The sequence below is a fragment of the Takifugu rubripes genome, chromosome 12 (assembly GCF_901000725.2).
Source record: "Takifugu rubripes chromosome 12, fTakRub1.2, whole genome shotgun sequence".
NCBI lineage: Eukaryota > Metazoa > Chordata > Actinopteri > Tetraodontiformes > Tetraodontidae > Takifugu > Takifugu rubripes.
Window position 1 is genome coordinate 7,397,774 of NC_042296.1, and position 26,276 is coordinate 7,424,049.

The following is a 26,276-nucleotide window of genomic DNA, read 5'->3' on the forward strand; positions in this document are numbered from 1 at the left end:
CCTAAATGAGTAGTGAAATTACAGCTCAGACTGATGACAGTAATTCTATAACTGGTTGAACGGTGAAAAGGGTAGTAACAAGATTATTTTATAAGTTTTTTCCACTCTCATTATAATCAAAAAAGGCCTGATTTGGATTAAGAATTAAATTGTTATCACAAGATGAAGCATGTGTAGCAGCACACTAACTTTGTTGAGGAGAAACAGTTTGGATTCAGGTGTGTGTGAGGAGCAGTCAGCCTGTAATCACACCAGGAGCAGTTCACAAGTGTCCCAGATTTGGTTTTTCAGTTTTTTATTAATGACAACATGACAGACAGAACAACAGACAGGTTAAAATCCTGTTTCTAAATTGCAGCAGAAATCCAGGATTAACACATCTTATCCTGCTGCACATGAACATTGTCTGACAACTACAGCAAAAGACAGACAAACGCTGAGCAAGAACGGCAGATAAATAAGAGTTAACGGGCCAGGTTGTTCGCTGGAATTAAGTGATTAAAGCTACCAGCACGTTTTAAAATGTGGGCTTAAGTTGCTAAAACTCACAGTTGTGATTTTATTCTGACCAAAAGTGAATAATTGCAGATGTAAATCCAGCTGTTCTTGAAGAGTTCTGTCATCATCTATGAAATATTTATAAAAGCATCCTAAATATGGACGACATGCAATGTCATAGTCTTATTTTAAAAACAAAAGCTGTCCCTAAAGATCACAAGAAGCAAGTTGCTGACGTTCTATAGGAAAAGAAGCGATAACTCCAACAGGTGGAACACATTGGTGAACATAAACAAGACTTTTCCATATCGAATTGCTCCCGGAAAGACAAACACAGATCAAAGCACATCCTTTCTGCTTAAAGCACAACCTCAGAGATCAAAGCCCTCGTAGAAGAACCTGACGTTTGTCCTTTTCATATGTGAAGAATCACAACAGATGATGAGGATGGAGAGAGATGAAAATCTTCTGAGGGAGGTTCACTTCAAAGGCTGATACTGAATCAAACGGAGGGCAGCTTCGTTTGCTAACACTCCCTGGATAAACTCGCTTTCTGTCACCCGATCTGGAGAGAGAAAACAGAAGAAAAAATGGAAATAGACTTATTAATTGTGGCTTTGTGGGGTCCTGTCCTGTCTCCTGAATGGAAGTTATAAAGCTGTTGTCATACATTTATAAAATAATAAACTTCTCACCTTTTTCGCTCTTTTTGAAGAATCTCCAGAGTTTTTCAGCTCGTTTATCGGCTGTGTTTTCATCTGAGGGCAGTTTCCAAATCTCATCTTTAGGAATCATTCTAAATATCGCCTGGTGGGGAATAAAAATCAGACAACAAAGCAGGTTTTAACATTTAAAAAATATGAAGCAGCATATGGAGATAATGTAGAGGAGCTTTACATTTAGCAGATTGTTAACACCTATAAATATTAGTGATTCCATAAACCTAACTTCAGTAAAAGGGTCTTTCAGGTATCAGTGTTTGACAATCTTAAGGTCTCATCTATACTTGATTTTGTTTGGGTTTAATGTTGCCATAGTTTCCTAAATGGTTGAGATTAGCCCTCAGATCTCTCTGAAGCTTAAGCTTTTAATTCAGCCTAAACTGTTTATCTGCCGGTGATTCTGCTGGACTGACTTAAAGACCTGTTGCTAAATTTAGTGACAAGAAAACAGATGCGATTATTGACTGAGCTGGTGCCAAAGGCACGTGTGAGCAGAGGACATGAGTAAATACGAATAAAGGTTTACTTCCTTTGAGGAGTGATATAATACAATATAAAACAGTACACAATATTTAAAGTGCAACGAACAAAAGGCTCATCTGAGCAGACGGTGTAAACTCTCCATCTATGCAGAAGAAGCTGATGTTTATGTTTCGATCAGCCATCAACTAAACTTTCTCCGGAACTCACCGTGCAAATTTCTTTCACTTCGGACTTGATGATGTAGCCGTTCTTGTCCACGTCGAAAAGCCCGAAGGCCCACTCCAGCTTCATGGTGGTGGTCTTCCCTGTCGACGTCATGTGGAGAGCGATGATGTACTCTTTGAAATCCAGTGTGCCGTCCGCATTCGTGTCAAAGGAGCGGAAGACGTGTTGGGAATACGTCTGCGCGTCGCTGTCTGGGAAGAACTTGCTGTAGATCTCCTGAAACTCCTCCTTGGTGATGCGCTCTGATGGACACTGCCTTTTAAAATTTTCATACCACTGGACCAGCTCCATCTCAGAGAACTTGGTGTTCATTTTCAGTTCCTCCAGGATCTCCTTGGACATGGCGCCACTCTTGGTGTTGCCCATTGTTGCGTGGTGCTGATGTTTGCGCTGCAATGACTCCGTTAAAGACAGAGAGAGGAGCTAGTTCCTGGAGTGTCGATACTGCGGCTGTCTCGACTCCTGGCCACGGCGGAAAGGTCAGGTCACTGAAGCATATGCTGTGAAGAAGGTAGAATCCTCAGAAAGCTAATTAAGGCTGTCAGCCATTTGTAAAGCCAGTGTGTGATCTCATGGCAAGGCTCAGTTATGAACATAGTGCAGCTAACACACCTTTAACTCAATGACATGACGCCTCAACAAGCAGCTAACTTGCAATTTGACTGAAGACAAGAAGGTGAGAAGGTTTTAATCATGGCCAGTGCACGCTGACACCCCATACATGCACACTGATTAGCTGCAAATCTGGCTACAGTACAGACATGAAAAACTTCATTATTCTGTCAACTTTGACTTTACAATGAAAAGGAACCATGAATAGTTGAGCAACTCTGCTAATGCTAAACACTTTAGTATCATTACCAGCTTTACAAAAGTCATCGTGCTTTAAAGGGGTTCAATCCAGGAACCTCTGTAGCAGAACCCTGGAGGGTCCTGTGGCCTGCAGTCCTGGAACGATGCAAACTGTGCTGCTCATGTAGAGAAACATGTTCCAGGTTTAGCTGGAACCTGGAACTTTGGATGGTACCACCCTCACCAGTGACCTCTCAGTGGCAGCAGAACCTTCACAACAATGTTCCTGCAGGTGGAAAACCACAGTCGCCTCAAATATTCACAGACAAGGTTCTTGGAGAGGAAAATTGGCTTAAAGGGCCGTAAACCCCTGAGGCTAAGACCCAAATGTAATTACTAAAAATCACAACTAATCAAGAACAATGTCAGAGACAACACAGAGAGTTGCATCTGACCCTGAGGAGTCAAGAACTTCTCCAAACATTTTCTCACTGAGTTTAACGTGTGTTAAAGGTGTGACGGAACCAACACCACAAACACATTTACAAACATCCGCACTTCCTGTACGCCCTGAAACCTCCAGCATGAGGTAGATCCTGGAATCAAAGGCAGGCTAATGGTCGGGTTGAGGCTTGAGGATGTCTGCTTCTTACCTGTGTGACCTGCCTGGGACTCCTGTCACGTTCTGTCTGTGAGCAGATGAAATCAGCCTCCACCGGCTGAGATAAGTCACTTAAATAGAATCTCTCTGAGGCGGAGCTACGGCTAAATCCATGTGAGCGACTCAACTTAACTGAGCTGATGTTTCCTTTTAACCATTTAGATTTCCGTTTCTTTTCCCGATTCAATAAAAATGTCCTAAATTGGACATTTATCAATAATCACCATAACAACGATATTCCATCAATCTCCGCCCCTCCGAGTCTGCCAAATGCTCGACTGCAGACCGGGCAGGCAGCAACAATAACCTCTTTGAGGATACTTTTGATTTCAAAAAGCACTTAAGTATCCTACTTAACTGCAGAGGCCTAACTTTAGCAGCTCTTCCTCATGTTTGGCAGCGGCGGCCTTTCAGGTGATTTGGATTTTGCCATCTGGTCAAAGAGATTTAAAAATATCCGTGCCAGCAGACATTTAAAATCAATGTCACCTTAAAATTGCTGCAGATCTGCTGTGAATACTTGCTAACACAAGATGAATCTAGCAAGTTATTTGATCTATATATTTGCTCCGTAGTAAAACGCCTTGTTGCCTTTTTAAAAAAAATTGATGTCAGACTTCATTTTAAAAGAAAAAACAAAAACACAACAAAATACAGGAAATACGCGAAAACTACAACCTTTAGCTTTAGCAGGCTCATTAGCTGAGTTAACAACCCTGCAGGGATTGTTTTTCAATAGCAAATCCAACTTCTTTCAAAGATTAATGACACATGTTCGTCTATATTAGTGGATTCATCAACATTAATCAATAAGTTTTAATAAAATCAAAGTGTCCTCACCATGGCACCTTTTATCCTCATTAATTTTAGCATCTAACAGATAAACATTCTACTCATCCTATCATAAAACAACAAAACACAAATGAATTAAGATGAAGTTTGCAAGTACAGACCGTTTATCAGGTAACGGAGGGAATCCAGTACCATCAGGATTATTTGGGGGTTCTTTAGCTTGATTGCAGTCCAACTTCAAACAAACATCAAATCATTTCAGAACTTAGTTACTGGAACCTACCAACAGGGCCGGTGGGTCTCGCTGGTGCAGATTGGTTGCAACGACTTGCACCAAAGAAGAAGAAGTTTTAGTCAAATTATAAAGTGATTTTGTTGATCCTGGTTGTTAAACTATCACTCGCATCTTCTTCCAGGAATGAAAGGGTTCTCTTCCAGGCAACTGGCCGGAGCCAAGACTTATGGATTAGGATATTTTGTCTTATTGGCTCTTGAGAAGACAAACCTTTACCTGTCCCAACCTGGCCTCTCACCTACGGCCTGATTAAGACGGGGTTCCTTTCGGGGGAATCTTCACATCATAATGAGAGATTAAGATAAAGGAACAGAAGGAGCCAGAGAATCACGGGAGGATTTGGCTTCAATGCAAAGCAGGCAGAAGAGACAGGAACTATGGAGCCTCCGGTTGTGTCGCGGTGGGGAAAGTTCCATCATGGAGGCTGCGGCGGTGATGCTTCATGGTTGGACACCGGACAGCAGCAAGGACCTGGACCTCTTCACGCAAAACCAGCACTGTGGACCTGCAGGTGTGGCTGGCGATCCTTTAAAATGGTCAGACACTTTCTAAACGCAAAGATAAGGGACCTCTAAAGACAGCTGTGGTCCAATTTGGTGCAATTACTTTATTTTTAAATGATCATTGTTCTTGTGTTCTGCTTCTGAAAGAGGAATAAAAAGAACAACTTAAGGTTAAGCATGAACATTTTTGTGACCAATCGTGCTGAGATACATCCAAATCAACAAAAAGCATTAAAAGAATTTATGTCTGATCGTTTCATTTAATTTCTGTCAACGGAGGGTAGAAAACTTCCACGATGAATGTTTAAAATAAATAAAAGTCTATTACACTAAAAACACATTTTATGAATTTGTTTTTATTTGTGAAAAAAGACACTGAAATTCAACAAGACCTGAGGTATAAAAATAAAACCTGTCAAAAGGACGTTTGGCGTTTCTGAAATGCTGGAAAGTAACTCCTGTTAATACTGACAAAAGTAAAAAATCAGGACGTCCTCCCGTTGGATCAGTACTGGCCCCTGTACGTGCGCATCTTGCGGCTGATGTTGCGGGCCAGCCTGTCGACGGCGCTGCCGATGTGTCCCAGCTCCTTCCTGGACGTGAGACCTTCGATGTTCCCGCTGTACCACAGCACCCATCCAGCCAGAGACGCCAGCACCAGCAGAGCCCCTGTGGAGGACGGACGGGTCAGGTCACCCACAGAAACCAAGAACGGGACCAAATCTATCCTCGACGACCGACATCCCACAATGCATCAGTGATTTCATACCAGTGTAGACCAGTAAGTCTCCGAAGTCCTGCCCTTTGATCTCCAGTGGAGCGAAGACCCCCATGAGCAGGGCGGTTCCTCCAACCACGTCCATCAACACAGCGAAGGCCAGAGCCAGTTTACAGTGGGACAGGCCATCACACAGCGCCATGGCCAGACTCTGGAGGGACAGAAGATGGACGGAGACAGAGGACGGATGGAAAAAGCGGTGGTGTGGCTGAAAATGTCCAGTCTGAGGTTGAGTGTTGGTTCAATAATTATATCAGGGTTGGGTCTATTTTCTCATCTGCATTTGAGCCAAAATATGCATAAAACACACCGAAGCACACACATTTTCTATGTTTTGTGATCATTTTTTTAACGTTTACTTTTTCACGAAAACTTCCATTTTTCCTGCTCCGGTAAGAGCAGTGATCCGGGCCGGACAGGTGCGGCAACTCGAGGCAGAAACTTCCAAATAACCTGGTCATAGATTCTTAGCTGTAGAACTTTACAGATTTTTTTCCTTTTTAACTGAACTCACTTGGGTTGTCGGTTCTTCAGCTGCAGATCTTCAGATCTCTCCACCTTCTGAAGCTTCTTCTACTGTATTTTATTTACTTCCGCGTTCACCTTTTTTGACACCTCCCACCTCGGCCCCGCCCCTTACTGGACCCCATTTCCGGTTGTAGGAGCTACTTTAAATGACGCTGACACGAAAAGTCTGACAGCCTTTATAAATTAAATGATTTACATTCCCATGGCAACCTCAATTAGATGTTTTCGCTTTATATTGGAAAACCATGACGTGATATCTCATTATTTTGACCCATAATAGATATATAATTTATATATAATTTTTCGCTCTATATTATTTGGAATAAAGCTGGATTTCTAATAAAAGAAAATGCATATCATATATTTTGGCCTCTATATACATCAAACGGATCCTTCATTGGTTTAAATTTACATCTAATAATAGTTTAATTTGGTTGGTAATTACTGGCTGAGTGGCTGTGCGCATGCGCAAGAGGAGCGAGCCTGTGCACCTGGAGGCCACTTAATAATCAGGTAACTGCTGCTGAAGACGCGCTGGCCGGGCAGGTGTGCGTGCTTGCAGGCTGTATTACAGGAGTATAACCGCACACAGGGAGAACCGGACACGAATAAGAAGGCGCCGATCGAGAGCTGAGAGTTACTCATCAGTTATAGTTCACCTGAGCACACCTGTACGACATGGATCCCTCCAGCAGCAGGGACGACACCAGCCCGCCAGGTAACCGCAACTTTCAGCCTGAGCTGCTAAAAAAACGAGCGCGTTGATAGAAATCCAGAATGAGACGTTTCTGTGGAGTTTGATGCGTTCAAAGACCTGAAGGAATCCGTCAATTTAGTCTGACCTAAAATAGACATTTATAATCATTTCAAACACGCTGAGTGCATATATGTCACTTCCTGTAGATTCTTATGATTGATTGGCTCGGTTCTGGGTTGTTCTTCATATCCTAAAACCTAATGTCGTTTTTATTTGGAGCTGTCTGGTTGTCGGTGTTATGACTGTTTTACTGATGCTTCTTGGGTGTTGTTGCACAGCCACATTTAAAAGTGTGAGAATTAAAAGTGAACTGTGGACACTGGTTGCTTTTCACCTTTTTCAAACTCTTATTTACGCTTAAAGGTCCTACTTTTAAAATGACAGTAATGGAAATTGTTACTGAACTTCTAACAATCGTAAGTCAACCTCTGGCCAATAGTTTCAGCAAGAAACCTTGAGCAGAGCCAAATGGGAACCAGCGGTTTTACACCTTCAGTGCTACAAAGAAAGTAGTCAATAAGTTTTAAAAGACTGTACAACGTGTTTGATATCTCTGAATTTAGAAGAACACTATGCGGCTCAGGCATCTTCATCATCGACTGTACCAGCAGGAGGAGGACGCTTGTATCTAGATGCCTATGAGGTATCTTTTCCCCTGGAGGAGAGCATGGACAGACCACCAAGCTACCTGAACCAAGGCCAGCAGATGATGGACGGTACGCCACGTGTACGACACATGACCACCGCTTATCATGTGGTTCAGTTGAGAACATTCAAGTTTGCAGCTGCATACATCTGTGAGGAGGTCCTTTGTTGGCTCCGCCCACAAATAAAAACACTTGGAGGGAATATTTGTGATGTGTTTGTGAATGAAATATCTGAGCTGTCATCCCAGAGCCGGTGGTGCAGGAGCCTCCCCACTCCCAGTACAGCCCCTTCATCCTGGTGTCCAACCTGCGAGCTCACCTATATGTGGCTCTGGAGAAGAACGCCTGGCTGCAGAAACGCATTGAGGAGCTGGAGGAGGAGCGCAACTTCCTGCGCTGCCAGCTGGACCGTTTCATCGTGAGCATGAGGAGCTCCGAAGGCGAGGATGCACGTCTCCTACAGTCTCATTCTGTTTTTTTAATACATCACAATGTAACAATTTGATTAAAATCCAGATTTTCCTTTGCGATAATCAGTAAAAATGGTATCGGTTTAAAATAAATGAAAATTTAAAATGCAGCCAAAGTTTGAAGTTTTAATATCAGATTAAAATGAATGCCAGTTTTCCAGTTGATACAATCTGTGGCGCCTCCACATTAGACCAGCAGGCGTCGCTGTTAGGCACAGTTTTCCTGTCGGTTGTTAACTGGTTTGTTCGTTGTCAGACTGGTGTGGTGACTCCCAGAGGGCTGTGAAGGGCCAGCCTGCCGGCTCTCCCTCCCCTCCCTCCCCCATGACCACCAGGTCTGGTATGACCCTCAAACACATTCAGGGAGCAGGATCACGCAGCCGCCGCAGCGCCGCCATTACAGGTGAGGAACCGTCAGCCACACGAGGTAAATACCAGAGTTTCTCTTCTTGTCTCTGCTCCTCTTTTTCGCAGCTGCCGTCAAGCAGGAGTTTCACCTGGAGGAGGAAAAATTCTTCACGGAAGACGAGTATGTGGAGGAAGAGGAGGACGACGACGATGAGGAGGAGGACGAGGCGTCGTCCTCTGAGAAAGGGCTAAAGAAAAAGGGCAGAGGGCGGGCCAACAGCGAGCCCAGGATGAAGATGAGGAGGATCTTCAGGATCACCCACGGCAGAGAGAGGCAGAGAGGTGACCGGAGACACATCAGTTATCATCACCTTTTAACCTGCAAAACTTTCAGGATGAAGTGTTGGCGTGAGCCATCTGTCCGCAGTCAAAGACCCAGACGGAGTTCTGATCCGTTATAAGAAGATTCTGACCACCTACCAGCGGGTGAGGAGCATGTCCCGAGCCTTCCAGATCCACGGAGTGGACAGGAACACCATGGCCTCCACCTCGCCCATCGCCGAGCTACTGCTGGTGGCTCCAGAGAAGGTCTGACCCCTTCATGCAGCTCCTGGAACCACCTGCATTACTGTGTTAAAGGTGGTTGTGACTCCAGTCGTGTTGGGTCTTGACCTTTCCTGCTGTCCTGCTGCAGATGGCTGAGGTCGGGGAGTTTGAGGCCTCGAGGGAGAAGCTTCTGGATTACGCCCGCCGCTGCTACAAGACCATGGACGAGCAGACGCACACCAAGGTCCAGGCCATGAAGAAGACCCACAAGCTCCTGCCCATCTCCTACAGGTTCCGGAACTGAGCGGTGCTCCTCGAGAAAGAGGAGGAGGAGGAGGAAGATGAGGTGGAGAGTGAGAGTTTTGACAGTATTTCTCTTTTCAGTTGACACACAAAAAGAAACGCATCCAAAGAAAACTTTGGTGGGATTATGGAAGGTTAATTGACCTGAAATGTGATTTGTTTTGTTACTGCACAGGATTTGGTTACTGGATACTGTGACCTCTGTTTCAGAATATTTGCTGTTTAATTTTGAATTGTTTAAGAACTGAAAGGATCAGAAGTGAGAAATATTATTTATTTTTTGTGCCCAGGTAACGTGGATTTAAAAAGAGTCTGTATTTTGTTATTTGAAATGATTAAATGGACATTGTGTTTTCCACAGTGAATATTTAAACATTAAATCTTTTGAAATGAAAATGTATTGATTTTAGATTCTGATCAATGTCTTACTTTGTAAAGCAATATATGATAATGACATCTGTTGGTGTCATTTTAAGGCTAAATCCTTGTCTGAAGGTTCTGTGTTGAGGTAAATCTGAAATTCGGGTTTTCACTCACATTGACCAGGTTTGACCTTTAACCCCAGAACAGGCTCCACTGGTGCATGAGGTCATTTACATATTCAGTTAACAGTAAAAAAAAAAATCAGGTTAAACGCACCTAAAATGATCATTTCAATTCATGAACAATGTAAAATGTGTAAAAGTATATAAAAGATTCGTTTTCCCCGATACATGTTGAAACAGCGCCACCAGGTGGAGGATTGATGGCATTACCTTCGATTTCAACACGAGATTAAAAAGAAATTTAATTGATAAACAAAAAATGCATCCACCAACCCACAGACCCAGTCAGACGTCCCTGTGGAACGTATAGATCATATATTTATATACACGTAAACGGTTTATGATAAGTCCTGTTCTTTAGATCGACATCTTGTCAAAATACGTGACCTCCGAATTTAGCATGTCAAAGACGTTAAAACTGGTGGCAGCCAACCGGAAATGACCTTGACAAAAAGTGACGTCATTGTAGCTACGTCCGCCTTTATGAAAAACTCCTTTTGGCACATTGTTTTGTTCCATTTAATTTTTGGTTTTGGCTATGCATATTATACATTATTGTTTACATGTTTAATCTATCCAACTATCAAACGTGCCGTTTTATAAAATTTTATACATAAACTAAAAAAATGGTAATTTGCCCTTTCAACTTTTCCTGACGGTCCAATCTCTTTAAGAGTTCTCCAGGAAGTAGTCAAGGCAGAGTCCGTTGAAAGACAACGGGCTCCAACCAATAGAAGTACGGGAGTTGCCACAGGCGACCAATCACAGGGAACATAGGCGGGACTAAGGCCCATCAGGGCATCGGAGGAGGAGGTGTTCCTGGTAGCCATCTTTGATGCGCGGAGTGATTGTTTAGCGAGAAGAATTGACAAATGTTTTATAGAAATACAGCCTTTGTAGTGAGTCGTTAAAGATCTACCCGCGTGAGGCAGCTGAAGAAATAACACGCAACTCGGAGAACTCCAGGTAAATTGGTTGCATGTTCTAAAGTGATGGATTTCCGTGCTGCTCGTATCTCTTCCCCCCCTCTACAAATTGTGTCTCCCACATCACAGCGCAGCCGGTGGGAAGCGACAGACACCAGACCCACTTAAATCTGCCCGCTAGCTTTGCAAGGAAGCCTGGAAGTTGTTGTGCAGGCCAGTGGTGTCTACCTGGAGTTGGTGGGGGAGTTGAGGGGGTCCTGGGGCAGATGCTGCCGCCAGTGATGCCCGCATTGTTTATAAACATCCCGGGCGCGAGCCTTAGGAGCGCAGGTTTGTCAGGTTTAGCCAACATCTGCAGCTAGTCTGGCTCAATCCGATCGTTCGGATTACAGTTAAAATGTTTGGCCCAACCTAACCGGTTGGTCAGGAGAACACCCAGGCCCTTAAATCCAGATGTTTGCACCTGTTTGTGAAGTGACACTGACGCTAATCATATCCACATCTGTTCTGTTGCAGCCGTCCGAGCGACTTAAAAGTGTATTTACATGTGCAAAAATGCACATTAGTTGTGGCAGCCGTGCGTTTTAATTTTAGTATACATGACTCGAAGACAAGATGAGGAAAAAAAATCTTTCTGAATTGAACGAATGCATTTAAATCGCTTTTTTTGTCGTTTGTGCGGTCATTTCTTGACCTCTGCCAACTGTTTAGGGCTATATAGAGCCCACCCCCAGTTGAACAACTGCCTCTGAAAGCTCACATGGGCTGCTGTCCTGCAGTCCAAGAATGCTTGATATATTTATTTTCTCCAGATCGTCTGTTTTTTTTGGTGTTTTTTTTAATCTGCTCATGTTAAAACAGCTCCAGCTTCAAATCGGAACCTGCCAGAGTTTCTGTGTTGACTAGAAGCTGTTTAGCATGGCAGCATTGCTGCTACCACCTACATCCACGTCCTTCACTTCGCTCAGTATCTATCTTGTCTCTTACACAGAAATATCTTTTGTTTTCTGCAGCCAAAGAAGGCATGAAGACATTATTCTAGTCATCAATCATGGCCGATAAAAGGAAACTTCAAGGTGAGATTTCTTTGTTTGTGAGTCTGAGTTTTAATTGAAAATTGCTGATTAAATAATGTTGCTGCCGTCTAAACCAATACTGAAAGAAAGGGCTGCAGCTGAGGTGAGTCGTACCCGTGTCTGCCTGCATATTGCATGATGTTGTGTTTCAAATGTCTCCTGCTTGTTTAGAGGAGAGCAAGAGACATTTCTGCATTTGTGAGTTCACCGATCCTCACAGACTTTTACAGCCACGCGCTCTCACGCAGCCAGAACAGAGCCATAAAACTTTCCCTAACTGCAGGGGGAGCCGGAGGTTGAAGGGATCATTTCATCTACCAGGAGATCAGAGCTCCTATGACTGTCTCTTATTCTACAAAGTGCATGACGCCCCAGCTGTGGAGCTGCTGTGTGTCTGCTTCTGCCTGTCTTTAACGTTTAATGGTGCATTCGTTTTGCTCTGAGAAGGAGGGTCTCCGGTTCTGCAGGCTCCACAGTGTCTGTCTTGTTGGTCTGTCAGGTTGGATCTGTTCGAGTGCTCCCTTGTGTGTGTGTTTTTTTCCCCCCAACATAACGTGCTCCAGTGTTTGGGCTTCCTCCGAACATCTGAGAGTTTATCTAAAAGTGTGTAAGTCATGTGACACCGTCTCTCTGTGCAGACATGTTGGCCCTTTGACAGACTCCAGAGCGTGTCTGAGAGCTCGGACAAACACGCTCTGTTTCCAGCGAGGACCGGCCTCCTCTGCTGCTCCTCTCCACTCTCAGTTTTTGTTTAAACACCTGAAGTTCACAGTAATCTGATTACAATCCAGTGGCTCACTCAGCAAAATGCTACAGGTCTTTGTGTGTGTGACAGAAAAGCATCGTTTGTCACACAAAGACAATCTGGTCTTACCTTACTCTTCCCTCCCTCAGCGTCTTTCAGCTGCTGTGGGATTACAAACGCACACACACACACACACACACTCTTGTGACATGAGTCTCTTCTCTAACGTGCCATCATAGAAGGAGCGGGGCTGATGTATTATTCCAGAGGAGGTTGACTTTTGTCTAAAAATAACACCGACGGCTGCAGCCGATTCTTTCATTTTCACGGATGTTTGAGGTCAAATCAGAGAACAGTTAGTTAACGGTCTCGTCTGCTCCGCTCCAGCGATCCTCGGGTTCCTGCATTGTACCAGAAGATTACGTCACTTTCATTCGTCCCCGTCTCTCCTCCAGCTTTGTCGAAATATCCTCAAATATGCAAATGTTTGTGCTTATCAGATAAAGATAATGTTTTTTTAGTCTTGTGCTAAATGAGGATGTTTGGGTCTTTGCTTTCATGATGTTCAGTGTCAGCAGCATCCTGGTATTGATTGCGAGGCATGTTTCCCCGACCCCCCCCCCCCCCCCCCCCCCAGCAGCAGCGGCAGCCGTCGCTCAGCTGTGCTCCGTTACACGAGCGTGAGTCATTGGAAGCAGTTGGCGGCTTGGTGGTGGTACTTTACACCGCTGAATGCCTCTGTTTTCAGGCTGGATATCAAATTGTACTCGGCGTTCTCACTGGAGAGACAAATTACAGACGACAGCTACAAGAAACGCTGACCAGGAGTCAGCAGGTCGAAACTAAACCCTTAAGACAAAATAACCACGTGTAGGAGTAAATCTGTTGTGTCTTGTGGCTGTTTTATATTGTATTTGTTGTAAAATGTCAAGTGCTTATTGTTTGCGGGCTGCCTTAACCAACCTAATCTATCTGTGCTGTTTGTTGTGGCGCTGAAATCCCCTCTGAGCCTCTTACAAACGTACAAAAGTTGCACCGTAAAAAGTAAAAAAACCAACATTAAACAACATTAAAGGCTGAAACGACCCATTTTCTGCTCACAGTTGAAGACCTGTGTCGTCATGGCACGGGGGGACAAAAACCTGGGACTTGGTGTTAATATTTTAACATTTCTCTGACAGACATCTCTCGCTTGCTAGCTTTATATATGTGCTAATATTCAGGTTTTTTTAATGTACATATTTTATAAGATGTCGCGCAGTATTTGGACATGCTCCGTGGTTTTTTGATTAGGTTGCAGTTTTGTTTGTTCCATCAAACTTGATATAAATAATTTCTTATTACATGTTCACCCCAGTTTCTTTTTTTTTTACTTTGTTGTGCACTCATTTATTTGTCAATTGAACTTTTCAATGAAATTTTACAGCTCCATTTTTTCCTCGTATTTATTGTCTGGATTTTATTTTGATGGGGTCGCTATTATTTCTTTTTCTGACCAGTTGCTCCGCTCTTCTCTTCCTCCACAGGTGAAATAGATCGATGTCTGAAAAAAGTAGGGGAAGGAGTGGAACAGTTTGAAGACATTTGGCAGAAGGTGAGCAAAGAGACAAATTCTAGTTTGTAATGACAGATTCTGGACGTGCTTTGTCCTCACTTGCTTCGAAGGCTATTTTTGGCTGAACTTTTTCCTGAATTTTAATTCAGGGTTTCCACATACACTCAAAGTCCTTGAAAATGCTTGAATTATACTTTCTGCTATTATGGCACATGATTAGATTCTTATAGAATAATACAATGCATATCATTGTGATAAAAAGTGAATGTGTATTTCATTCTAATGATAAGGTTCTGCACCTTGAAAGTGCTTGAAAGGTGCTTGAATTTCACCATGAAAAATGTGTGGGAAGCTTTTCTGCAAGATTAAAAACGGCGTTGTAAAGATTCCGACGCGTCTGTTCTTCTCTTTTCCCCTCTTCAGCTTCACAATGCAGCAAACACAAACCAGAAGGAGAAATATGAAGCAGACCTCAAGAAGGAGATTAAGAAGCTGCAGGTAAATTAAGTGGAACCCACCAAAGCCGATCAGTTCTGATTCAGATCAGAATCTTCTCAGAGCTTCAACGGGATATAAAAGGGTGTTTTCATTTTCACACGTTTCCACCGTACACCATCTTTTCACAGCGTAACAATAGTTATGATGGGCGTGCGTGTGTGTGTGTGTGTGTGTGTGAGTGAGAGAGAGAGAATCTCAGATATCATCACACTCAGCCAGAGGCAGCGTCCGCTTCAGCTCTGTTTTCATGAGGATCTGAAGCCTGAGTCTCTGCATGTGCTCATCCCTGTCTCTCTCTCTCTCTCTGTCTCTCTGTCTCTCTCTCTCTCTTTCTCTCTTTCTCTCTGCCTCCTCCGCTCTGACTCCCTCCGTTCTTGTTCTTCTGGTCCTCCAGCGTCTTCGGGACCAGATCAAGACGTGGGTGGCATCCAACGAGATCAAAGACAAGAGGAACTTGGTGGACAACCGTAAACTCATAGAAACGGTGAGTAGAAGCTGAGCGGGGGAGGACCACGTCATCATCATCACGGACCCCCCCCCACTCTAAATATGATGTTTTGTGAACTGACACTTAGATGGAATTCAAAACAATTCAGGTTCCATTTATTGGTGTTTAATGGTGCTCATATTTGTTTAGTTTTTGCTTCTGAGTTCTGAACTTTACTATCAAGCCATGTATGGTTTTCTGTCTTCGGTGTTTCTTCGAGTGTCGCAGCCTCTCCAGTCACATCAGACGACTCATATACACCAGATATCACAAGAACCTGTGACACATGCGGCCTTCAAGGACCCTCAGTTGGGGATCTTCCTCCTGTTGCCTTTAGATTTCACACTTGTTTTCCTGTGACCTGAAGCCTCCAAACAACAGGCTCGTCCAGGGAAGAAGAACTGCTGTAGCTCCTCTGGTGCTGACAGAACAAATACCATGTAAATAAGATCCAGACAGGCGGAACCTGTCTGGGTCACAGCCTCTTGTGACCTTCCGTGGACAAAAGTGAAAGTTTGAGCTGTCAGACTTTTGGACGTGTCCTCTAGGCCGAAAAGGTGCGGGTCGTCGTGGTAACCTTGGCCTTTTTTGAATAAACCTTTAGCTGTGATCAGTTTACATGCTTAATGCTGCAGCAACATTTGTCAGCATTGTGGCCCTGTTATGAACGCCTCCCAGGAAGCGATCCCTTTAAGAGCTCCTGAACTCAAAGTTCCCTCACTGAAGTTTCAGAAAAGGCCAAATCATCTGTGATTCCGGCTTTTATCCGTCCCCCAGAGGCACTCATTAGCACCTTCTTCACTGAGAGCAGAGGATCATGGGAGTTGGTTTGGTGTCAGGACGACACCTGCCAGGCTCCACATGAGCTTGTGATGAGGATCATTGAGATGGACTGAATATGAGCCACCTGCTCGCACAATGAGGGACGAGAGCAGCTCGGCCGGCTGCCTCTGATCTCCACTTTGCTTCTTTAGCTCTGGATCCTTCAGGACTTCCTGTGGTTTCATCATTTGGCCAGAAATTACAGCATCGGCAGGGTCCTGCAGGAAACTGAACAGAATCATGTTGAATGTTGGACAGAAAGAGATATAAAAACAGGACATTTGACTTCTCATAGAAAAAGAGCTGTTTTAACTCTCGTTTCTTTTCTCTGTGTTTCGCCTCTTTGCAGCAAATGGAAAGATTCAAAATCGTTGAGAGAGAAACAAAGACAAAAGCTTACTCAAAAGAGGGCTTGGGTCTGGCTCAGAAGGTGGACCCTGCCCAAAAGGAGAAGGAGGAGGTCGGCACATGGCTGACGGTGAGTTTTCCTGGTGTCATCTCGGGGATTTTAACATCAGCAGCATGATCAACACGTCTGTGCAGCTGTTCACCTGTCGGAATCACAATTTTAACGGTGCCTGGTGAGGCCCGAGTTATAGTGATCCATTGTGGAGGAGATTCTGCATCCATGTGGAACACGTCTGTTGCAGAAAGTTCCTCTGTCTATTAGAAAGGAGCCTGTTTTTCACATACAGTTGTCACAGATGATCAGATTTGACTCCACAGGTAGTGGATGAAGCTGCGTTCAAGGCATTGTAAAAAGTGTTTGTGTCAATATGTGGATCTGAAAGTGAGGAACAAAAGTGGAACCAGAGTCAAAGTTAATCCTAAACTGTCGGGGTAGAAGGAAATACGTGACCCAGCTCTTTTGAAATGCTTCAAACGTCAAAATTTCTTAATGCTGCACGTAATTTATCCAGATGTGATGTCTGGATAAATTACGTGTAGTCAAACATCAAAAACGGAGCTGAAAATCTCAAACGTTGTAATAATCCATCGGTTTTCTTCCATCTAGAACATGATCGACACGCTGAACATGCAGGTGGACCAGTTTGAGAGTGAAGTGGAGTCTCTTTCAGTCCAGACGAGAAAGAAGAAAGGAGATAAGGATGTGAGTCTGCTCTCCTCTGTCATTCTTCCCCTCTCTTGTCTTCTTTGTGCCTCCTTGCAGTCAGAAATCGAGCTCTGCTCTTCTGTTATTCCCCTGACTCTTTCCTCTGTTCATCCTCTTCGCTCACTCATTTCCAGTGGCAGCTTTTCAGGTTTATTCTCATTGCCTGAGTCAGTTTTAGCGATGTTCTCTGTGCGCGGATGTAATCATTTGAATCTCCTTTGAATTATGCCTGAAGAACCTCTGATTGACTCAGACGGTTTTGTTCTTGTCCTGAAGTGTGACTTGAATCAACATGTGCAGCGCCCTCTGGTGGCAGTGACGCAGCAACACAGATTCCTCACACCCCGATTCTTAGACATAATTTAGAATTTTGTGTATTAATTCTTTTAATTAAGAAGTTTCGGGTGACCCTGCAGCCTGGTTCACAGTCTATCGCTTTGCTCAAAGGCACACAGACGGTAGACTTTCTGCTTTTAGCTCAGAAATGGCCTCATGTTGGCAGTGTGTGCTGACGCAGCATTAATGTATACGCCGTCCTGTAATGAAACAGTAGTTAGTTCCACACTGCTGCCGCCTCTAATGCATCTGAACAACCAACATGTCAAGAGTTCTGCGCCCGTGTACCAGGTGATGCATTTTGGCACCTGGATTCTAATGCAAGTTAAAAAGAAAAAAATACAAAATACATGAGATGTAAGTGCTTCAGAACATGCATGAATTAGTGGTGGAAAAAGAGGATTAATTATTGAGCACAGATGCTGCCTGATGCATAAAGTCATTAAGTGCACATGTACCAGCATCCCTGTTCTGATGTTAAAATTTTAAAATGCTTCTTTATTTGTCTTAATATTTAAATAATTCATTATTTTACCCGATGAGGCATCTGAATCGTTACACAAACCAACAAGAGACAGACTGACGAGCTGTTTTTTATCATCCAGAAAGACCTGAGAATAAAATAAAAACAACTTCTTTCCTGCAGAAGCAGGACCGGATCGAGGAGCTGAAGAAGTTCATCGAGAAGCACCGGTACCACATCCGGATGTTGGAGACCATTCTGAGGATGCTGGACAACGACACACTGCAGGTGGACGCCATCAGGAAAATCAAGGTTTGTCTATCTATGGAAACGTCGCTGCCAGTGGAGGCAGAATTTTTGTTTCCGACTCTTTGTTCAACAGTTGTTCTTGTGCAGTTTGCAGGGGAATTAATTAACCTTTGATCTTTATCTTTTTTCCATTGGAAAGGACGATGTGGAATATTACATAGACTCTTCACAGGATCCAGACTTTGAGGATAACGAGTTTCTCTATGACGACCTGGACCTGGAAGACATCCGTACGTAGGAAAAAATATCAGTGATCCATTTGGCTGAGACAGAAGAATCGCGATGCCACTTTTTAAAGAAAATAATGTTTTAGTGGCTCTTTAAATCATCTTTGGCTTCATCTTCTTCTGTGTGTCTGTGCAGCTCAGACACTGGTCGCCACCTCCCCCCCAGGACACTCGCACTTGGAGGACGAGATCTTCCAGCACTCCAGCAGCACACCGACCTCCACCACTTCCTCCTCACCCATCCCTCCCTCGCCTGCCACTTGCACTACGGTAACGCAGAAATGGGACACCATTTAAACTAGTTTCACCAGGATGAACCAATTCAAACTATAAATAAAGTCATTTGCTCCTTTAACCTTTCACCAAACACATTTTTAAACTAGACAATCTGGTCTTTCCTTTCTCCAAACTGTGATTTTTGTCTTTAATAGTGGCCGTGATGCGCTCCTGCTAATTAACCTGCTGTTAACATTCACCTGCAGCCATTATGGGAAACATAACTGAGCCATAATTGCTTCTCCATCTGCTTTTGTGCTGCTCCACCATCTGCTCTTATTGTTCTGCTCCGTTGTCATTGTATCAGCTCTTCTTCTACTCCTGTGGTTTGTGCTAAAGGCAGTTATTACAGGCCTGACGTGTGTGAATAGAAGGCCTGGTTTTTTTTTTTTTGTCAAACTCTTTATATAAGAAAAGAGCCAAACTTGAACTTAGTTCTATAAGTAAAGGGCTAATGTTCTCGGTGTTTAACTCTGAATTAAAGGTCAACGTTCCTCGTTTGTGTTTCCCAGGAGAACTCGGAGGATGACAAGAAGAGAGGCCGATCAACAGACAGTGAAGTTAGCCAGGTTAGTTCCCGGGCTGCCCTGGGACGATGTGCCGACGCATCAGTAGGGTGGAGACTTCTTCATTAGCCAAGCAAGAAATTTGGGTTCTACTTGCCAAATTTGATGACTTTAATACGCAGGATCAAGGTGGACACATGCACAACGGGCTCATTTTTACCCCAATTTAGTCACAGAGCTGCAGCCATTTTTAAAGACAGGCAGGTGTGTTCGCATCAGTCACCTGTCAGTTATTATTTCTGCAACAACTTCACCATAAAGTTACAAAAGAACACTCAGGTGATGGATGAAAACTGTCCAGGTTACTCACAAACTGTGTGATTAGTGAGGGAGGCCACAACACACCTGTGACTACAGCATGTGGAGGTGAGACAGGAGACACCAACTGTTGCCTGGGTCCTTATTGGCGGGAGAAGGATGAAAGGTCGGGTCAGGAGGCGTAACAATATCAAAATTAACTAAATCTCTCTCCCTTTTCAGTCACCTGTGAAGAATGGAAACCCTTCGTCCTCTCTGTCCTCTTCCTCGTCCTCTTCCTCCTCGTCCTCATCTTCTTCATCTGTTTCGGGACTGACCTCATCCGCCTTGGTCTCTATGACGACCATGGCCGGAGGAGGGAACAGCAGTAGCTCTGGGAGCAATAGTCACCACGGCACCTCGGGGGGCCTCCTCTCTAACACCTCTGTCGGCAGCTACAGCAACGCCACCCAGCAGCCGCCCCACCCGGCGGCGCAGCAGCAGCCCAAGAACCTGGTTAGCTCCGCCTCCTCGGCATCCATCTCCAATTCCATCGCCTTGGCCAACAGCCACCCGGCCTCCTCTGCCTCGTCTCCCCCCAATGCAAGCACACTCTTGACATCCAATAGCCAGCCGCAGATCCTGTCAGGGCCCCCGCCTACCTCCAACAGCCTCAGCTTGGGTCTCTCGCTGGGCAAAGGCGGGATATCGTGCTCCGTCACCACCAGCCCCATGTCTGGCAGTCTGGGCCTGTCGGGGATGTCGGCGTCCCTAAACACCATGGCGAGCCTTCTCTCCAACTCCACCCCAGCACCGTACGCTCAGGCAGCCGCTGTAGGCGCGGTCGGATCCGGCCTACCGGGCTCTCTGGGCGGCATCATCACCACGACATCCAACAGCACTTTAGGCTCCATCGGGAGCGTCACCGTCGGCGGGCCGACGTCCTCGTCTGGGGGCCTGCTGGGCTCGGTGTCAGGGGTGAACAGCATCGCATCAGGGATTCTGGGGTTGAGTTCTGGTCAGGCGGGAATGCAGGGCTCCTCGCTGGTGTCGCTGAGTCCGGTTGGGAGTTTGGCACCAGGCGGCAGCGTAGGAGTCATCGGGAGCAACAGCAGCAGCTCAGGATCAGCAGGAGGAAGCTTGTCGCTCTCTATCAGGCCGCCAAGCCAGCAGAAGCAGACCAGTAGCACCAGTGAGTACGGGACTGAGTTCGGCGGAACGCGGCTCCGGCCGGTATAAATGAAATCTTTTTTCCTCCGTTCTGTGAAGGTTACAGTGCTGTTGTAGCAGACAGCACAACAGACTCCACCCTCAACAGCACCAGCCAATCCCAGATCAGCCAGTCCTTGTCCTTGACCTCTACAGCCAATCAGTCGTGAGTATGACGACCTGGTTACTGGTTAACGGTTTGATAATGCAGATCTATCATGGGAAATAAATTCATGAAGTAGTTCCACATCCCATTGTATTTTCTCCCCTCCCTGATTTTGTTTCCCTCCCCTTTTGTTCTGTGTCCCAGGAAAGACAGCGGTCCAAGTTTACTGAGCTCATTGAGTTTGTCCTCCAGCTCCCCATCACCAGCCTTCTACAGCGAGGCCAAGACCGCCAGCAGTGGCGCTCTGCTAAACGGGCCACTGTCGTACTCACAGTCCTCTGACATCATCAAGGTGAGCCAGCGTTGGGACGTTAGAAAGGAAAGCTGCCCCGACCAGACCTGTGTCCCTCCATAATCAGTGTATCCTCCCTGTCCCAGTAAAACCAGTCTGTCACTCCTTCCTTGAGTGGGTGTTTGATGCTCCTGAGTCAGTTTTTACAGTGCATGATAATCTCGGTCTACAGTGACATCATCCTTTTGCTTTGCTGATGATGTCATGGTTTGTCGGTATCTCCCCCAGCTGCAGTGATGACATCATCACACCCTGGACATTTGTCCTGTCGTCCCTCCATTATCTGTTAGACATGTCAGCCCCAAGATATCTTATGAAGAAAAAGCATCTGAAACAAAGCAGAATAGCCCTCGAAGTGGTGGAGTTGGTGTCACCACCGGGTCACTTCCAACAACACAGGTCCTCCTTTAGTCTGCAGACTGTGTCTCTGTGGTCTCGACGCCCCAAAGCCGTCAGTTTGCTGCAAAACTGCTAATTAACTGTTAATTAATGCAGCCAAAAGAGAAATCCAACCGCAGCACCTTTGTATTTTAGGCAAAAGATTTATAAAAAAAGAGAGAGAACCAGACGGAACCGTTTCAGACTGTGAGTGTGAAGTTTGTGGAGGCCTCGGCGGTTGGTCAGGGCAGGTGCGGGTCGTTTCGGACCAGGCCTGTAGGTCCGACCCAGATGTGGCTGCTGTCCTCACCGCTGCTCCTTGTCTGTCCTCATCAGCCCCCAGAGCCTCTGAGCAGCCTGAAGTCCATGGCAGAGCGAGCAGCGCTCAGCTCAGGGATAGATGGAGACGTGCCCTCCCTGCACCTCACCTCAGGTACCACACACACACACACACACACACACACACACACAGCAGAACCGACAAATCTGCAGTTTAATGGAACAAAATGTCATCTCACCTCCCACTCCCAGCCTCCTCTGAACAGAAACACTGCAGATATTATCATCCCTGACTCAACTTCTCTCTTTGTCTCACCAACTTTAAATTCAGTCTCTTCCAATCCCGCACATCCTCTCTCGCCCCCGCGCCGTCCTCGCCGCGATGCCGACAATCCCGACAATCCCATGTTCTGTTTTTTCCTCTCCTCAGACATCTTCCCCACCAGCACTACGGCCCCCACGGGCCCCACATCGGCACCTCAGTCCCTGCTGTCAGAGGTCAGCATCCCTCCGTCTCTGGGGGTCTGTCCTCTGGGGCCGGTCCCCCTGTCCAAAGACCAGCAGTACCAACAGACCATGGAGGAGTCGGCATGGACGCACATGCCCCACCCGTCTGACTCTGAGAGGATCAGGTGCTGTGAGATCAGCTTATCCTACACATCATCACTAGCCAACATGTCCTCAGGTTCCAGAAATGTCCTCACTGTGCTGGTGAAATGCACATTCTGTTGCTCCCTGTGTGGCACAAGTACAAACACACTCAGACACACATCTTAACAATTCTGACCTCTGACCTTAACCCCGTTCCAACCCCACACCCGAGTCTTATCCCTCAAACGGGCCTTTGACAATGCAAGGACCTGATAAATGTCCAATTTTTGCTAGTGAAATGTGTTCTGGTACTTAATATGTGGCATGTACAAGAACACAAACACACACGCACATACACACACACACACACAGTTAGAGCCGATGATGCTTTTCCTGTATCTGGTGCTTTCTGCCCACACATGTACAGTTGACTTTTAAATCCAAACACTCAAACCCTCTTGTCTCACAATTCTGTGTGTTAGAGGACAGCAACACACACATACATACACAAACACACACACTCAGGGGAGGCGATTACTTAACTTCTGCAGCGGTTTCAGTGATGTTTGTGTGTGTACCCGAGTGTGTTTGTGGGATGATGTCATGTGTTATGAGCGCTAACTCACACCTGATATTTTCAGTACCTGCTGATTTGACTCGCAGCATAATGGGAACAAGGACAGCGTGGGTTTGATATGCTCCTAAAAATACCCGGTTCGAATGAAAAAGTACATCTGGGCAGCATCTGGCGGGTTTTCTCCCGCTGTCGGGATCAGAATCGTTGTGGGGTTTAGCTAATTGGGCGCTGACGAGGTTCTTGAGAAGGCTGTTTGTGTGGGTCAGTGCTGTCCTGCTCTGAGGTCTATACGAGCTGTAGGCGTCTGCCATCAAACACCACGCTGATATTTTTGTCTGGCTATTGGCAGAACCACAGGAATCCCAGAGCAACCTGTCAGCTGTTGAGTTTCTCTTGTTTAAATCTGATAAATGAGCTAATCTCACGTTGCCTGTTACCAAATAGCACGTTTAGCATCTCCGTGGCAGCTAATTCCAGCTCCCGATTGACCTCCGTCTGTCGGCCATTACAGGCAGTACCTGATGAGGAACCCTTGCCCCACCCTGCCTTTCCACCACCAGGTGCCGCCGCCTCACTCCGACACGGTGGAGTTTTACCAGAGGCTTTCCACGGAAACGCTCTTCTTCATCTTTTACTACCTTGAGGTAACACGCGCTCGAGGCGGCGTGCGACTCTAAACTCTTCCACGCGTCTTTTCTCATATGTTCCTGCTTCACGTCCGCAGGGCACGAAGGCCCAGTATCTGGCAGCCAAAGCTCTGAAGAAGCAGTCCTGGAGGTTCCACACCAAGTACATGATGTGGTTCCAGAGGCATGAAGAGCCCAAAACCATCACTGATGAGTTTGAGCAGGTCAGCCCCCACTTACCCACTGTGAAATGTTCCCAAAGCAGGCTGGGAACGGCCACAGGACCCCCCACTAACGACCTTTGCTTTTCTGCTCAGGGAACATACATTTACTTTGACTACGAGAAATGGGGCCAGCGCAAGAAGGAAGGTTTCACCTTCGAGTACAGGTACCTCGAAGACCGAGACCTCCAATGACCCTACAGTCCGATGGACAGGCAGCCACGAGAGCGATGGATGAAGACGGGATGATGCTGCTCACATTCCTGGATTTTCTCTTTGCTCGGGCAGGAGGCGCGAGCAGATCAGCGATCTGAAGCCTTCGGCCGGCCTCTTCGTCCTCACCCAGCAGAGAGGACTCTTCTCTCTTCTCAACTCCATCGTCAGGCCTTTTATTTTCCTTTTACTCTCTTCAACTGGAATCCTTTTAAACCAGACTCTTTTGGCATAAAAAGACGCGTTCATGCTTTCCCCCCTCTATGTTGTGTTGGCTTTAAGAACTCTATCAGCCCCTGAAGAACCAAAGATGATTGGTTAATCCTGCAGAACAGGCTCAGTCTACTTCCTGGTCAAACTGACGTCGCTCATACGGTGAGGCGCAGATCCCCAAAGGTTAGCGAAGCTTAGATTAGTTATTGACGTAGGAACGTCTGATGGCACAAAACAGTCCAGCAGCGTCACAAAGCAGCTAAAACGCGACAATCCAGACAAAATTTGAACAGATTTGAGTGGTTTCCCCTCCGTCCTGAGATGATTTGGTCAGTTCCACCTCGCTGAACCTCTCCGCCGTCCCTGCCGCTCGGCCGGTTCTTCAGACCCTGTCCGTAGTTCTCCTGAGCTTCCAGGTCCTGACACCGGCGATCCTGACAAACCCAACCGGAAAACCCGCCTTCGCCTGACCTCTGCCGCAGCGCCCACGTGTCTGTTGAAAATAAACACCACTGCCAGACCGTCGTGGGTAAACGCCGCTTGTAGGTGGCGCCGCGCGCCTCTCGCACTTAACAGTTTCCACGAGGTCCTGTGTTCTTCTCCTCGTAGCAGCGTAATTCCGTGACTCCTCCAGCCGCGGCGCTCTAAAAATACAGCGCCCTGCCTCGCTTCCCGGTGGAGGAGGGCGACGCCCCGCTGAGGCGCTGCTAGTATTTGATTTTGTTAACCTGTGGGCAGCGTTACATCACACTTCACCCCTCACTCGAGGATTTGCTACTCCTCATAGTTTGAAATCCGGGCCTTGGGCGGGACGCCCCGGTGGAGGAACGTCGACACTGACGGAAGTTTTCAGATCTGATTTATCCACGGTCGTTTCTGCTCCTCTGAGGTCTCCGTTCGAGCTGGTTTAAGTCGGTCGAGGGGGAGAGTCTCCTCCGCTGAGCTCTGCTGATCCCGAAATGAGTTCATCTGTGAGTTGATTGGTGGAAACGACTGAGGCGAATGTCGGTTTGGCGAACTGGCGGTTTGACTGGCGGAGCTCCGGCAGCGATCGCCGTGGGTGTCGGATGTTAGCAGCAGCTGGACGGACGGACGGTGTTATTTTACCCTCCTCCTCCTCCTCCTCCTCCTCTCCTAAAGTGAGCATCACCAGCATCGCTGCCCACACCTCCTCTATCCTGCAGCTCCGTGCTCGCTCTGACGGGTCGTGGAGCGCCATCTGGGCCTGCGGTAAACACGCCGCCGCCTCACACGGCGGCTCAGTCAGGTTGATATTCCCACCGTGTCTCAGGAAGTAGATGATTTTTATGAGAAAACGTATCTGCCAGCAGCTACAGCACAACAGATTTGTACCCACCAGTCCTCTCGGGCAGCTCATTAACCTTTTATTTCTCCTCTATCAGCCAGTGGCCCTCTCCATTTCACTATAAAGCCTTTTTTTAGTTTTAAATATTGTCCTCCAATGTTTGGAGCAGCGCCTGGAAGAGAGACCATCTTTATATTTTGTATTTGTTGTATTAATTGTGGTAGATCATATATATTTTTTTCAGAGATGGGGAAAGCATTTTAAAATCGAAAGAACGAGGAATGCGGTTCTTTTTAAAATCATCGGAGTGTTTTTATAGCCAAACAGACGGACGGACAATTCGACTGACACAACTGCTTTTTAACCTTTTTTTGTTTACCTTCTTTTTTTGAAAAGTGCAACGGGTCAGAGGTCAATCCAGGTGCCCAAATGTGAAACTGTCCCTCTGCCCCTGACAGTGTTGTATAGACTCTCATTCTTCAACTCTCCTTTGTTTATTGTTTATTTGTCATTGTTGTCGTCATGACAGCATGGAATAATGACACTTGCAAAGTGAAGTGGAAAAAGTAAATAATGACATAACCATGAATAAAGGATTGTAAAATATTAATAAAAGAATTACTTTTCACAAGAGTTGAGTCGTGCCGTGTTTCACCCGCGAGCCCAGAGGTTTGA

At 45.9% G+C, this 26,276-nt stretch overlaps 4 protein-coding genes across 9 annotated transcripts; 2 read left to right on the forward strand and 2 right to left on the reverse strand.

Moving 5' to 3' along the window:
- Nucleotides 1-291: 291 nt before the first annotated feature.
- On the reverse strand, nucleotides 292-5,036 carry LOC101068478 (recoverin-like). Of its 5 annotated transcripts, none has more exons than XM_029844988.1 (6): nucleotides 3,374-3,407; nucleotides 2,799-3,006; nucleotides 2,541-2,590; nucleotides 1,911-2,428; nucleotides 1,194-1,305; nucleotides 292-1,063 (listed from the first exon to the last, which is right to left on the reverse strand). In XM_029844988.1, exons 4-6 carry the CDS (start codon nucleotides 2,292-2,294, stop codon nucleotides 978-980), a joined length of 582 nt encoding a protein of 193 aa, XP_029700848.1. In that variant the 5' UTR covers nucleotides 2,295-2,428; nucleotides 2,541-2,590; nucleotides 2,799-3,006; nucleotides 3,374-3,407; the 3' UTR covers nucleotides 292-977. The 5 variants fall into 5 exon arrangements, with proteins under 5 accessions (XP_029700848.1, XP_029700847.1, XP_029700849.1 ...); XM_029844987.1 differs by having other exon boundaries at nucleotides 2,790-3,006; XM_029844989.1 differs by lacking the exon at nucleotides 2,541-2,590 and having other exon boundaries at nucleotides 2,790-3,006.
- A 271-nt stretch (nucleotides 5,037-5,307) lies between these two features.
- Nucleotides 5,308-6,423, reverse strand: tmem238a (transmembrane protein 238a). The gene is made up of 3 exons (XM_003969097.3): nucleotides 6,264-6,423; nucleotides 5,741-5,900; nucleotides 5,308-5,640 (listed from the first exon to the last, which is right to left on the reverse strand). Exons 2-3 carry the CDS (start codon nucleotides 5,889-5,891, stop codon nucleotides 5,477-5,479), a joined length of 315 nt encoding a protein of 104 aa, XP_003969146.1. The 5' UTR covers nucleotides 5,892-5,900; nucleotides 6,264-6,423; the 3' UTR covers nucleotides 5,308-5,476.
- A 341-nt stretch (nucleotides 6,424-6,764) lies between these two features.
- LOC101076358 (coiled-coil domain-containing protein 106-like) lies at nucleotides 6,765-9,728 on the forward strand. Of its 2 annotated transcripts, none has more exons than XM_029844983.1 (7): nucleotides 6,765-6,995; nucleotides 7,646-7,750; nucleotides 7,930-8,121; nucleotides 8,408-8,554; nucleotides 8,626-8,841; nucleotides 8,927-9,087; nucleotides 9,194-9,728. In XM_029844983.1, exons 1-7 carry the CDS (start codon nucleotides 6,956-6,958, stop codon nucleotides 9,347-9,349), a joined length of 1,017 nt encoding a protein of 338 aa, XP_029700843.1. In that variant the 5' UTR covers nucleotides 6,765-6,955; the 3' UTR covers nucleotides 9,350-9,728. The 2 variants fall into 2 exon arrangements, with proteins under 2 accessions (XP_029700843.1, XP_003969145.2); XM_003969096.3 differs by having other exon boundaries at nucleotides 6,768-6,995; nucleotides 7,598-7,750.
- A 967-nt stretch (nucleotides 9,729-10,695) lies between these two features.
- Nucleotides 10,696-26,232, forward strand: LOC101076133 (CCR4-NOT transcription complex subunit 3-like). The gene is made up of 19 exons (XM_011609143.2): nucleotides 10,696-10,859; nucleotides 11,833-11,895; nucleotides 14,167-14,234; nucleotides 14,619-14,693; nucleotides 15,088-15,177; nucleotides 16,352-16,480; nucleotides 17,018-17,113; nucleotides 18,099-18,227; nucleotides 18,364-18,454; nucleotides 18,588-18,721; nucleotides 19,240-19,296; nucleotides 19,774-20,722; nucleotides 20,800-20,905; nucleotides 21,050-21,197; nucleotides 21,912-22,008; nucleotides 22,285-22,486; nucleotides 23,534-23,666; nucleotides 23,747-23,872; nucleotides 23,966-26,232. Exons 2-19 carry the CDS (start codon nucleotides 11,871-11,873, stop codon nucleotides 24,062-24,064), a joined length of 2,754 nt encoding a protein of 917 aa, XP_011607445.2. The 5' UTR covers nucleotides 10,696-10,859; nucleotides 11,833-11,870; the 3' UTR covers nucleotides 24,065-26,232.
- Nucleotides 26,233-26,276: the final 44 nt, after the last annotated feature.